The sequence below is a fragment of the Typopeltis vanoorti genome, chromosome 18 (genome assembly GCF_054136105.1).
Source record: "Typopeltis vanoorti isolate ZY-2024b chromosome 18, IOZ_Tvanoo_1.0, whole genome shotgun sequence".
In the NCBI taxonomy this organism is placed as follows: Eukaryota; Metazoa; Arthropoda; class Arachnida; order Uropygi; family Thelyphonidae; genus Typopeltis; species Typopeltis vanoorti.
The window spans coordinates 84753068-84768146 of NC_143566.1; the positions used below are offsets into that span (position 1 = coordinate 84753068).

The following is a 15079-nucleotide window of genomic DNA, read 5'->3' on the forward strand; positions in this document are numbered from 1 at the left end:
TTCTCTATTTGAGGCCTTTCCATTAATGTAGGGAAGTCCTGCTCTTTAGCTCTTGTCTCCTCTGGTCGTGACAAGAAGCTTAAGGTCGCGACTATAGAGTTTGCCCTGCACGGGAGGCCGTTGCATGCTTTGACCATCCTGGAAGAGTGGAGATACCTCGGTATCATGTTCACCCCAAAGGGAAGGTCTTCCGTCCCTTCTATCCTAGAAGCTGGATCGCTTCTTTGAGGAAAGCTCCTTTCAAGTCCCAGCAAAGACTGTTTGTCCTTTCCTACTATCTCCTGCCTCGCTTTTACCACAAGTTTGTGCTTGGTAGGACATATATCTCGGTACTGTCCCGAATGGACAGAGCTATCCATTCAGCCATGAGATCATGGCTCCGACTGCCGCCTGACACTCCTACTGCATATTTCCATGCGAGGGTTAAGGATGGTGGGCTTGGGGTTCCATCGCTTAGATGGCTGATCCCATGCCTGTGGCTGTCAAGAATCACGCAGTTAGAACTATCTTCTTCTCCCATCTGCAGAGAGGCTTTCTATAGCCCATTAATACAAGAAGACTTTAGGCAGGCTAAAGGCTGGTCCCATTATCAAGGTACTTTAATCAAGTCAGTACCCACAGAACACAAGAGATGGGCATCTCTGTTGCACTGTTCTGTAGATGGTGCTCCTTTAAGAGAGTCATATCTCGTGCCTCCCCAGCATGATTGGGTAAGGGATGGCACCAGACTCCTCTCTGGGTTCAAGTATATTGACCTTATCAGGACAAGGATCAATGTCCTGCCTACTCAAACCCGTACAGCTCGATGGGGTAGTGACGACTCCAACTGTAGGGCTGGCTGCCACTGCAGTGAGACATTGTCTCATATAGCCCAGTTTTGCTTCCGCACCCATGGTGGCCACGTGGAGGCATGATGTTGTGGTCTCCATTCTGAACAACCGCTTGAAGAACAAATGGTTGGGAGACTGCAGTGGAACCACATTATAGGACCTCCGCGGGTTTGCATAAGCCAGAATTAGTGATTAAAAGAGATGATGACGTTTGGGTAGTTGATGCCCAGGTGGTGGGAACAGGGCATCCCCTAGCCTATAGCCATAATAATAAAGTAAATTATTATAAAAATAACCCAGATCTAGTTAGTAAGATAAGGGAGGAGCATGGGGCAACTACGAGGTTTACCAGCACCACCATCTCTTTACATGGCATATGGAGTGCAGATAGTTATAAGGACTTAAAACAGCTTGGGCTTACGCAAAAGGATATAAAAGTTCTTTCCTTGAGGGCCCTATAGGGCACACTGGTGGCATGGCGTTGCCACCAGAGAATGACTATAATGATAACTCAAACAGGCATAGGGTAAAACACTTGTAAAGACTTAGGCCTATATCAAATCTGGACGTGATGTAAGGGTAGTACTGCCCATAAACAGTACAACGATTAAAAAAAAAAGAAAAAAAAAGTGGTGTACCACAAAGATCAGTGTTTGGTCCACTATTATTCAATTTGTGCATTAATGATATTGGGAAGATTTGACAAGTGACATACAGTTATTTGCTGATGATGCAAAGATAGGTAGGGTAATCAGGAATGCTGCTGATATGCGGTCTTTGTAGAATGATTTGAATAGGCTGGAATTGTGGGCATGGGAAAATGGGTGTCAGTTCAATGTCAGTAAGTGTAAAGTCATTCACTTCGGCATGATTAGCTATCCAATGTCGTATTATATTGATGGGATTAGACTAGAAGAAACTGATGAGGCTAGGGATCTTGGAGTGTTAATAGATAGGAAGTTGAAGTTTAGGAGCCATGTTACAAAGATTGCAAATACAACTCAAAAGATAATTGCAATGCTGAAACAAATGTTCACATGTAAAGGTCTATTTACAAGGCCTTGATAAGACCTCACTTGGACTATTGTGTGCAGGTCTGGTCTCCTGGTTTGTGTTGTGATTCTGATATATTAGAGAGAACAAAGGAGTGTGTTAAAAATGATATCAGGATTGTGGAATACTGATTATGAAAACAGATTGAGAATTTGTAGACTGCAGACACTAGCAAATGGGAGAAAGAGGGGTGATATGATTGAGATGTACAAACTTCTGAAAGGGTCATACAAGATTTCAATTGATGGAATTTTTCAATTTATGGAGGTGGGGAAAGGACAAGAGGGCATCCTTGGAAGCTGAGAATGAAGGCCGCCAAGAAAGGTGTGAGAGCTAGATTTTTCTCTCAGAGGGTAGTGCGTGATTGGAATGGATTGCCATTGGATGTTGTGAGTGCAAGCAGTGTGAATGAATTCAAGAATAAGTATGATAGCTGGTGTGCGTAGTATGTGGCCTCCCTTGATGAGTCTCTGACTCCCTGAAGGTTTCTCTCTCTTAATAATAATAATGTAACATTGGGCATTGCCTATGAAGTCCAAAGACCCAACTTTTCCAATACCTTAACCACCACTTCTCAGATATCAGTTGGTCTATAATTTCTTCCCTTGATTATCTAGTAGCTTTCTTTATATAATGGAATTATTTTGTCCTCTTTTCACTTCCTTGGCATCTGCTGGTGCTAACTTACATTAAACAGTCTTAAGAGACAACACACACAAAGTGATCACTCAGTAATTCAACTATTTCCTCTATCATCTTCCTTACAAATAGGTGTGTGTGTGTGTGTGTGTGTGTGTGTGTGTGTGTGTGTGTGTGTGTGTGTGTGTGTGTGTGTGTGTGACTACAATGGATATAGAGGTATATGTGTAACTATGTTAAGAAGAGCATATATGTGTAATCATCATCCATCAGCCTCACTATCATCAGCATTCATTAAAGTTATCTTTCTGTAGTCATTTTACTCACAGCATAGAAAAAGAACTCTTTGGAATTTCCCTTCTCCTGCTCAGCTAATTTCCTCTCATAATCTGATTTCGCTTTTTTGCCTATTTTCAGGAGATTGCTATTTCAGGAGATTACCTCACTTTTTATATTTTCTCCACAACCTTTTCTTCTTTGCAGCTTCTACTCACCCATTTAACTCCACCCACACTTTATCCTTCAAGAATTTAGGCTTGTTGTTTGATACTGCTTTCCTTTAATATCCTTATTTCTTAAGGCAAGTCACTGCTCCAAGCTGCCTCTTGAGCTTGTCATAATCACTAGCTTCATAATTGCACATACCTCTTCTTAATTGATCTCAGTTAAGACTGCATGCTTACTCTCCCTCACATAGAGACAAAGTTTGTGATTACCTTGGTTATGAATGCCTTCACTGTATCATCAGATCCAACTCAAACTCCAGGTCCCTTCCATCATATGCTCTGTAGTTGCATAAATTTCATTCCCTCCCATGTGCACTTTTCTTCTTTTAATCTGTGTACTCAGAAATTCCCTACACAATGATTACTTGCCCTGTGTTCTGGTTAACTTACTGATGCATGCTGTCCATATCTCTTTTTTTGCACCCCACCCTCATTAAAAGATGCAAGGACAAATATCCTTGCATCTTTTAATGACTGAACTATTCAGATTTGAGACCTGATAAACTACATTCTAAAGTGTAAAAATACATAATAATGAATAGTCATGGATCTATTTGTTATTGGTTTTCCTTAAATAATTACATCTTATGCCATAAATTAAAGATGCCAAGAAATTATATTCTTGGTTTCATTCTTTATCCAAGTGTAAGTAACTTCAGGACTGGGTTACTTGTATATAGAGCTAATAACTTCACATCAATTGCCTTAGTATACCATAATGCAATCCTTATGGACAAGTATAATGATATGCTGGAGACCTCGGTAAAGGCTGAAACTGGTCTGGGTAGTTGCCCCTCCCATAATGCATAGCACTATACCTTCTTGCTACTTATCTAAAAAATCTCTAGGTTTTTTTCTTTGCCTGATTTGCTAATTTCTGCTCTCCACTTTTGCTTTCCTTTCTAACTGAGTCACTCTCCTGGCTTTTTCTTTATAATCTTCATATATTATTACCATTATTCTTGTACTGCCTCCAAAGTACCTTCTTCTTCCAAATTTCATGCTTAAGCCCCTTATTCATCCATTTTACACCTCCCTTATTCAGCCTTTTGGCCTTTGGAATACATTCACACATTGATGCTGTTATGTATTTCTTTGTCAATTCCCATACAGCATCTGTTTCCTTACCACTCAACTCCTCATTCCATGCTATAACTCCAAGCTGTCTCCTAAGCTTATCATAATCACCAGCCTTGTACTTCCACATATATCCTTTCCTCACAGAAGTCTGCATATGGCTAGCCACAGTGATCACTCTCACCAACTGAAGGAAAGTGCGAAACCCCACTCACAATTACATCCTCTGATGAAATGATCAGATCTAAAACTCGATCTTTGACAAGCCTTTAAGGATGACGCTTAAGGTAAAATGCAGGTCTACGAGTGGCAATCAATGAAGATCATCAAAAGACCATTGAGTAAGTTTCCGAAGAGACAAATTTGTCATGGAGTTCATGCCAGCAAATTCTAACAGAAGATTTGCAAATGAAACCCGTGTCCACTAAATTTGTGCCTTGTTTGCTCACAGAGGATTTCCCCACCCTTCCTACTCTCCCAATCTCTCTCCATGTGACTTCTTTTATTCTCACGGATAAAGAAATCCTGAAAGGTCAGCAATTCGTTGATGTGGACAAAGTGAAAGAAAAGTTGCTGGAGGCCATGAACAGTTCCAGAACTGTTTCGAATAGCTGTGAAAAAAACGTTGGGACAAGTGCATTGACTCACATGAAGAGTACTTTAAAGGAGACTAAAATATGGTATTATATTACATACTTAAATAAATTTTAAAAAAAATAATAATAATTCCAGTTATTTTATCCCCTTGTATATTGATGTTTTGAAGGAAGCACAGTGCATTTGTAATAAAGATACTTTTATTTTTTCAGAACAGGACACACATTATGGGTACATGTAAAGAAAATGACCAAACATGAGCTGCTTTCAGAATCATGCAAAAAACTACAGACGTGGTTAAAACTATTGGGGGGGGGGGGGGAACTGTTAATCAGAATTCATCTGGACAGAAATAGCTAATTGGAGAATTTCAAATAAGTTTTTGTTGTATTTGGTAATGATTTTATTAGAGCAATGTGGCAGAACTTTAGGTTTTGCACAAAATGCTGTTAGTTTCTTCAAAAAAGAGAAACTAGATTTTCTTTTTATTGAATCTAATGAGAATTTTTTTTCAGGATTATTTGAAGCAACTACATGATCTTCATGAAGACTGGTTAGTCACAGAAAAACACTTCAGCCTTCCATCTCCTGTGTTGGTGAGTAAATACATTTCATGCCATTTCATTTAAAATATAAAAAAAAAAAAAAATAACAAATGCATCAATTTAGTCATCTTTGACATTCTTGCTTCTAAAGCATATCCATGTATTATCGAATATCTTTGTTCTATGCAGTTGATATACCAGGGTGCTATACTGAAACTTTCTATGTTGCTCCAACTTACAAAAGGTTATTTGCTAATCTATAGTATATTTTGTTCCATGGATGGGATAAGAATTTTTTCTGTTTTTATCAATTATATTATTATTATTACCGGCTACTCCAAGGAGTCTTTAGACTCATTGAGGAAGGCCCTAAACATCAAGTCAAGAACTATCCAACATTTGCACAGTATCTATCATACTTTGCTTTGAACTCATTCACAGGCATGGCACCCATAACAGACTCTGGCAATCTATCCCACTCATTCACTATGTAAAGAAATACAAAGAAATACTCTCCAAGCAAAAAAAAACCAGTTCTAAAAATTTCCTCTGGATTAATCTTGAAAAACCCTTGGAAAAAATCTTGATAGATTGTATGTCTCAATCTATCATCTCTTTTCTGCCTATCAACCAGTTTCTGTAACCCACAAATCTTACCTCTTCTCATAAGGGTCATTCCATAGACCTACTACCATCTTGGTCACTCGCTTCTGGATCCTCTCCTCCTCATCACCAAGAAATCCTGGCCCCCAGATCTGCACACAGCAGTCAAGATGGGATCTTATCAAGGCTCAATAAAGAGAATAATAACCTGCTTATCTCTGCTCATCAAAGTATTCTTCAGTAACCAAGTAATCTGTTGAGCTGCTTTAGCCACTTTTGCTATGTTCTCCCTGAACTTTAACTCCCTATCCACTAACACTCTCAAGTCTCTGGCCTTATCACTTTTCTGGAGTACAGTTCCACCAATGTGTATATAGCTGGTAATCTTCTCACCTCAAAATATATAACCTACACTTTGCCACATTAAACTCACATCCATTTTCCTTTGCCCAGTCTGCTAATCTATCCAATTCATCCTGCAAAATTTTGATATCATCTGTATTGACAATTGTTCTACTCAACTTTGCATCATCAGCAAATAACTGAACAGTTCTTCTCAGATCTTTTCCTATATCATTAATGTATAAATTAAACAGTAGTGGTCCTAGAACAGAATCCTGCTATACACCACTAGTCACAGGCCTTCTTTTGGACTCTACTCCTGAATAAACTACTCTCTGATATCTCTCCATCAACCACCCTCCTATCCATCTCACCAACTCCATATCCATCCCCACTGCAGTATATTGATTAGAATTTGATTAGATTTTGTGGTATCCTGTCAAAGGCCTTTGCAAAGTCTAGTAGTATCACTGTAAACCCATTAACTTTATCCAACTCAACTGTCTCTGTATTATAAAATGTGAGCAAGTTACTAAAGCATTACCTGCCCTTCACAAAACCATGCTGCTACCCCCATATAGAGTCCCATTTCCATCTATCCATTCCTGTATTTTGCTCATCACCAACTTCTCCAATATTTTGACAACGGTTCCTGATATGCTGATTAGTCGGTAATTTGCTACGAGGGTGGTCTGAAAATGGGGTGCTTAATGGTCAAAGCTATATAACGGAGAGGAGATCTCCACATAGCCTTTAAAGGAATGTAGAGAACCGATCAGGGCTTATGACCTAATGTCCAATCCTCACCTTCTCATGGTGCACCCTGTTAAGTATCTACCTGGATACTGAACAAACGAGGATTGGCTGGCAATTTAAGATTTAGCTGACCAAATTGTATTCTTATTGACTTAAACCAAAATAATAAATTATGATACAACATGACAGAATTTCATGATGCTGGGGTGTTGCTGGGTTAAAAAAGGCCCCCATTGTTTTTGCCAGGGAACTAGGGCAAACAGCAAAAAGTTAGCTACTAGAACAAATCCTAAAACCCATCCCAACTCAACATCACAAAAGTTCAAGATTGGTACTATCAACATAAGAAGCCTGGATGGCAAAGAAATGGAGCTAGCTGAGGAATTGGATAAGTACCAGATCGACATAATACGGGTGACTGAAACAAAAAAAGGCAAAAACTGGTGAGATCTTTCTGAGCAATGAATACAAAATGTTATATTCAGGCAATGACAATCAAGGTAAAGAAGGAGTAGCCATAGTATTCAACACTAAATATGAGGCTAATCTTCTTGAATGGCAGGCAGTCTCAAGTAGAGTGATGTGGGCAAATATGAGAATGGGAAACTGGACAATGAGACTTATTTGTGCCTATGGTCCCACAGAAGATTCTACTAAGGTAGAAGTGGAGGAATTTTTTGAGGCTTTAGAGAAAGCAACTGACACAATGAAAAAGGAAAAGTTGGTCCTTGTTGGGGATCTAAATAGCAGAGTAAGAAATGATTGTCAGACATACAAAAATACTTTGGGAAAATTTGGAGAAAAGAGTAAAGCTAATAATAATGGCAAATGTCTGTTGGATTTCTGCTCAGGACATGGACTGGTTATTACTAGCACAATGTTCTAACATAAAAATGTGCACAAATTCACATAGAGAGAAGAGGCAAGGAATAAGATAAGTCTCGTTGACTATGTTATTGTTCATAGTGATGTTTTCTCAATGGTGCAGGACACCAGAGTGTACAGAGGATTTGAAATTGGAAGTGATCACCATTTAGTCTTGAGCAGGATAAAATTGAATTTCATATTGAAAAGAAGACATAAGAAAGTTTTAAAATGAATAAACGTTGAGCAGCTCTCAGATGTGAACTGTACACAAACATGATTGAAGAAAAAATGAAAGAGCTTGTGAATAGGAACCAAACCTTGGAGATTCAATAACAAGCCCTGAAGAAAACACTGATTGATTCAGCCAAACAGACAAGTGGTGAGGTTGTCTGTAAGGATAGAAAAATCAGAACTCCATGGTGGACACAAGAAGTTAAAGAGACAGTGAAAGAAAAGAAGAAAGCATATCAAAAGTTCCTAGCAAATAAGTCAGCTTGTGCTCTTAGAGAATACAGAGACAAATGTAAGAAAGCTAAACACTCTGTAAAACTAGCTAAATAAAAGTCACGGGAGTACTTTTGTAAGAACATAGAAAATAAATATCAAGTAAGTGGCAAGATATTCTGGAGGAAAGAAGCTCAGAAATAGAGGAAAGAGTGTTGTAAAAAGAATTAGAGATGATAAAGGTGACATGAAAACAGGACAAAAAAAAAAGATATCCTTGAGGTATGGAGTAATTACTTCGAAATGCTAAATGGACAAGCAGTGATGACAGCACAGTGGTAAAAAACACTGACCAGGCATGCAGTGAGGAATACATATCCATACTTGAAGTAGAAAAAGCCATCAAAAGCCTGAAATGTTGAAAGGCAGCAGTAGTAGATGATATTCGACCAGAAATGCTGAAGTATGGTGGCATAAAAGTCTTACAGTGGCTGCACTACATAGTTCAGAAAGCCTGAGCAGAGGGACGAATTCGAGATGATTGGAGTAGGACTCTCATAGTACCCATATATAAAAAAGGGAAATAAAACTGAATTTGAGAATTATAGAGGTATTTCTCTACTGAGTGTTCTTGGTAAGATATATATATGCAAGTATACTTGAGAAACGGTTGAGAAGGATTGTGGAAAAGAAGTTTGTTGAAAAACAAGCTGGATTCAGATCAAAGGAATAGAGGCTGTCAGGATCAGATTTTCACTTTATGACAGATAGTTGAGAAATCATGGGAATATACAGGGGCGTGCCAGTAGTGTCCAGCGCCTGTGTGCAAAACTTTAGTTGGCACCCCTATACCCAGTAGCACGCCAGTAATGTCTGGTGCCTGTGTGCAAAACTTTAGTTGGTGCCCCTATTCCCGCTCCCCAATAAAAAAAACACGTTTTTTTTTTTTAAGTATTTCCTCCTCTTTGGAACCTTTGCTATTTTGGCGGCTGTGTGCATCGCACACATTGCACATATGACCGGCATGCCCCTTGGAATATAACAAAGATATGTATTTAAGTGTTGTAGATCTGATAATATTGCATATGATAAGGTGCCAAGAGAGAGAGAGAGAAACTATTCAAAATGCTACAGTTATATGGTGTCAGTGGGGAGTTATATCAAGCAATAGTTAGTCTTTATTTGAGTTGTAGGTCAGCAGTTAGAATTGAAGGCAGTACAGGAAGGTGGTTTAATGTTAAATCTAGTGTCAGACAAGGATGTACATTATTCCCTACGTTAACTTATCTGTATGGATCACATTATGAAGGAAAGTGTTATTAAACCTGATATCAAAATTGGAGATGTTAATGTCACCTCTTTGCTTTATGCAGATGATGTATACTTCTAAATAAATCCGATAGAAGTCTGCAAGATTCCCTGACTAAATTGAATAACTGTTGTAATAGATATGGTATGAAGGTCAGTGAAAATAGGCAGAAACATTCAAAATATCAACTGCATTGTGAATGGAGAACCTATAGAACAAGTCTACTTAGGCATGATTTTTAGTGAAGATGATAAATTAAATATGGTAATACACAACTGAATCAACAAAACTGGTATGGTAGGAAGTCAACTAAATAAATTTATGTGGAATAAGAGAGAAATTAGCCAAAACACTAAATTAGCTATACAAGACTGTTCAAACCAATTTTAACTTATGGATCTGAAAGCTGGTTCATAAGTAAAACACTTGACCAAAGACTAAAGACTGCAGATTTGAGAGTCCTGAGAAAGATTAGGGGCATGAACAGATGGCATCAATGGCAATATCATATTAAAAACAAGGATATTAGAAAAGAACTTGTTCAGACATGTTCTGATGGTATGGTCACTTAAACACAATGGGAGAGAAAAGATTAGCAAAACAAGTGTTCTTTGCCAGGTTGGTAGGAAAAAGATCCAGAGGAAGACCAAGATATAGGTGGATTGATACAGTGCCTTAGAAGACAGAAATATAAGATCTGATAATGTTGGAGTCTTGACAGGTAACAGACTGATTTGGAGGAAAATAGATAGGAAGTTAGTAATGATATAATTTTTCATGTAGTACTATCGTATCCTGTACACCTGTTGAGGGTATATATTAGGAATTTGATAACTTATAATGGCAGAGAAAAAATTGTTTGCTTCTTTCCATAAAAATGATTTCAGACATGTTATAAGTGTCAGAAGCGAAAATGTAAAGGAAAAATGGCATTATTAATAATAAAAGCAGTAAATGGTCGTTCATCACTTATAAAATGCATAGATTTTTCTTCACAGACTGATAAACGTACTAATACATAAGTAGTTAATATATCTGCTTCATGCTGGTAGTTACGATGGTGGTCTGAAAAGTTCTCAGCCTAACAATGAAAAAATGAATTTATAATTTAAAAAAGAGGAGATTATGTTGAAAAAATTTTTATTTATCAACATAACATCCCTTAAGACTAATACATTTATTCCAGTGATGCTCCAGCACCATTATCCAATCCCTGTACTGATTCTCAGTAAGATCTGCAAAATACCCCTCTACAGCTGCAATCACCTCATGATTCAAAGAAAATGCTGACTAGCAAGGAAGAGTTTTACTTTTGGGAAGAGATAGCAGTTAGAGGGAGCCAAATCTGGGAAATAGGGGGGTTGAATTAAGGGATCTACAATTCATAGTGTAGATCCCTTAATTTTCCCATTGCCAAAACACCTTTGTGAGCAGGTACATTGTCCTGATGAAAGATGATTTCTTTCTTCTGAAAAAACGGGTCTTTTCTCAAGAATTTTTTCGTCTAGTCTGGTTAAAAGATCAAAATAATATTCCCCAGTTATTGTTTTACCTTTTCAAGATAATTAATAAACAAAATGCTTTAGCATTTCAAAACACCGATGCCATGACCTTTTCAGCTGATGAAACACTTTGTCTTCTTTGGTGCTGAACAACCGGCTTCTGTCTACTGTTTTGACTGCTGTTTGAATTCTGGTGTGTAATGGTGAATACAAGTTTCATCCATAGTAATAAATCGACACACAAAATCAGTTTTATTCTTGTTAAAGCAATCCAAGCACTGTTCAGAGATTTTCATGCGAGTGTGTTTTTGATCTGCTGTGAGCAAGCGTGGCACCCATATAATGCAATTCTTCATGCAACATATCCTACTGCACGTTCTTTATAAATGTCTATAGTTTCAGCAATTTCACGCACTTTGACTCGCTGGTCATCTAATACCATATTGTGCACTTGATCAATGATTTCTGGTGGTGTTACACTTTTTGGACGTCCTTCATGTGGATCATTTCAAGGCTAGTATGACCACGTTAAACTTGGCAGCCCATTTCTTAATTGTCGAAAACGAAGGAGAAGAGTGCCCGTAAACTTTTATGAACTGCGAATGAATTTCTTTTTGGCATTAAACTTTCTTTTACAAAGAATTTTATAACTGCATGATACTCAATTTTATCCATTTCAAGGGATACAGACAACACTTTTGCTTCAGACAACTGTGTAAAACAAACTACCTGATAGAATTACTTGCAATGCACATGGATGCTTATGACAGCTGTACTAACTTAGAATCTCCACTTATAAAACTACATTAGTGCCTTTCTGAATTGTGATTGGCTCTAAACATTGTTGGATGGACAGGACCATTGATGTCATATGACATCACTGCTCCTGTATTTAAGTATTTAAGCTAAAATCATATAATGAAATACTTTCAAAAAAGAAATAGCTCTTTCTCAACTTTCCAAGGTTTAATATTCACTATTAATTGGAGAAATTCTGTATATTCTATTACTAGATAAGAAATAGCCAATTAATGCTGTTTGCTGCATATCTCTTTTAGGTTGCTATTTTGCAGCTACCTCATGGTACGAATGAGTACTCTATAAGGTAAAATGATGCATGTATATCCTCTCTTCTCATTGGTCATATTCCATTACATTAAAATCAGTGATAATCGACAGAACATGTATTTGTAATGACCATCATTCCCCAACATACAAAAAAAACTATTTAACATGAAACAGAATCAGTATCACATAAATAAAACTGAATTAAACCAAAATTCTCTTTGTTAGTTTTTTTCCTTTCCTCATTTAACTAACATTTTTCAAGCTCTCTCTCTCTCTCTCTCTCTCTGTGTGTGTGCGTGCGTGCAGTTCAAGTTATTTCATTATAGCATAGGAAAAATAACTTTTTGAATAGCTGTTTTTTTATTAAAAAAATGAATAATATCTTATTTCTTGTCCCTTACCAAATGAAAATGGTGGATGGTGATGGTAGCAAAGTGCATGAATATAGAAAATAATGTAGTGAAATTATTTAAGGAATATTTTTCGTTAAATTAAAGATGCTAAAAAATTCTTGGTTTCATCATTTATCCACATGTAAGCAAACAAAGTTTGCACGTGAAGTATTTTTGCGACTGAGCTTATTTGTCAATGATATTTTATGTAAATTGACAGAGGTGATTTCAGTTGCTTGTTGATCTGAAGTTGGAGAGAATTATAAGGAATGATTCCAAGTCCCTTCAGGAAGATTTAAATAGACTCTTAACTTAGAGTATGATTGAAGTTTTAATGTTGATAAGTATAAAGTGTTGCACTGTGAGTGCAAAGGTGTAGAGCTGTGTACTGTATTACTGTGTTGGTAGAACTGTGCCTCAGAAGATAGATGAAATTTGAGACAGAGGCCTGAAGCTCAGGAGATGCAATTGTTGCAAAAACTACACATTTCATGACAGTTATATTGAGCATGCTGGGCCACTACACAGACCAGTTTCAACCTTTATTGAGGTATCATCAGTGGGATCCAGACTCAGAAGTAATACAAAAGTCATATACACGTAGTGAAAATGCTGTGCCAAGTCCTTCAGGAGGAGATGAGTTTCTGTATTGATTCTTAACCTGACTGCTAGCAGTCAGATCAAATAATAAATTATGAGTTTTCTTGCAGTACACCTGTGTTGTCACTGGGAAAGTGACAGAAACATCAGTCGAATCATGCACATTAATCCTCTTATGTGAGCCAATACTACTATCAAAAAGATTTAATGTGGTACTTTGATTTTCATTATTATACTTCTAATGAAAACAGCTACGACAAGACAATATTCATCATCATCATCATCATCGTCATCAAATTCCTGCCATGTACCCTCAAGGGGCATATGGGATATGATAGTACTACATGAAAAATTTACATCATTACAAACTTCCTATCTATAATTTTCCTCTAAGCAGTCAGTTACCTGTCAAAATTCCAACATTACCAGATCTTATATTTCTATCTTCTAAGGCACTTTTTATCAATTCACCTATATCTTGGCCTTCCTATGGATCTTTTTCCTGCCAACCTGGCAGAGAACACTAGTTTTGCTAATATTTCCTCTCCCATTCTGTTTAAGTGTTCATACCACCTGAGATTAGCTCTGCTAACGCATTCCTGGATGTTGACAATGTCAAGTTGTTCTTTCCTAATATCCTTGTTTTTAATATGATATTGCCATTGACAGCATCGTTCATGCCCCTAATCTTTCTCAGGACTCTCTGCGGTCTTTGGTCAAGTGTTTTACTTCTGACCCAGCTCTCAGATCCATAAGTTAAAATTGGTGTGAACACTGTCTTGTATACAGCTAATTTAGTGTTTTGATTAATTTCTCTCTTATTCCATATAAATTTATTCAGTTGACTTCCTACCATACCAGTTTTATTGATTCTGTTGTGTATTTCCATATTTAATTTACCATCTTCACTAAAAATCGTGCCCAAGTAGCTGAAATGTTTTACTTGTTCTGTAGGTTCTCCATTCACAGTGCAGTTGATATTTTCAATGCTTCTGCCTATTTCATTATCTTTGTCTTGTTATTGCTGACCTTCATACCATATCTATTACAACAGTTATCCAATTTAGTCAGGGAATCTTGCAGACTTGTAACAGATTTATTAAGAAGTATAACATCGTCTGCATAAAGCAAAGAGCTGACATTAACATCTCCAGTTTTGATATCAGGTTTAATACCACTTTCCTTCATAATGTGATCCATATAAATCATGAATAACAGAGGGGATAATGTACATCTTTGTCTGACACCAGATTTAATATTTAACCTAACATTAAATCTTCCTATACTTCAATTCTAACTGCTGACTTAAAACTCAAATAAAGACTAAGTATTGCTTGATATAATGCCCCATTGACTCCATATAACTGTAGCATTTTGAACCGCTTCTCTCTTGGCACTTTGTCATATGCCTTTTCTATATCTACAAAACTTAAATACAGATCTTTGTTATATTCCCACGATTTCACAACTATTTGTCATAAAGTGAAGATCTGAACCTGATAGCCTCTATTTGTCCTGAATTCAGCTTGTTCTTCACCAAGCTTTTATTCAACAATCCTTCTCAATCGTTTCTCAAGTATACTATAAATTTTACTCTCTGCAATTCTCACATTCAGTTTTATTTCCCTTTTTATATATGGATACTGTGAAAGTTCTACTCCAATCATCCGGAATTCGTCCTTCTGTGCAGGCTTTCTGAACTATGCAGTGCAGCCACTGTAAGACTTTTATACCTCCATACTTGAGCATTTCTGGTCGAATATCATCTACTCCTGCTGCCTTTCCACATTTCAGGCCTTTGATGGCTTTTTTTCTTACTTCAAGTATGGATATGTCTTCCTGACTGCATGCCTGTTGATTGTTTTTTACCACTGTACTCTCATCATTGCTTATTTCATTTAGCAATTTTTCAAAGTAATTAATCCATACTTCTTTTCTCCAGTTTTCAT

The 15079-nt window shown here is 37.1% G+C and overlaps 1 protein-coding gene across 1 annotated transcript in view; it reads left to right on the forward strand.

Annotated features, from left to right (window-relative positions):
- LOC150096880 (thymidine kinase 2, mitochondrial-like) overlaps positions 1 to 15079 on the forward strand; it is a 43162-nt gene that overhangs the window by 19455 nt on the left and 8628 nt on the right. Inside the window, exon 2 of the mRNA XM_090408091.1 lies at positions 5218 to 5298. Coding sequence (XP_090264217.1) covers positions 5218 to 5298 — 81 coding nt within the window. The remainder of the gene's footprint in view (positions 1 to 5217; positions 5299 to 15079) is intronic.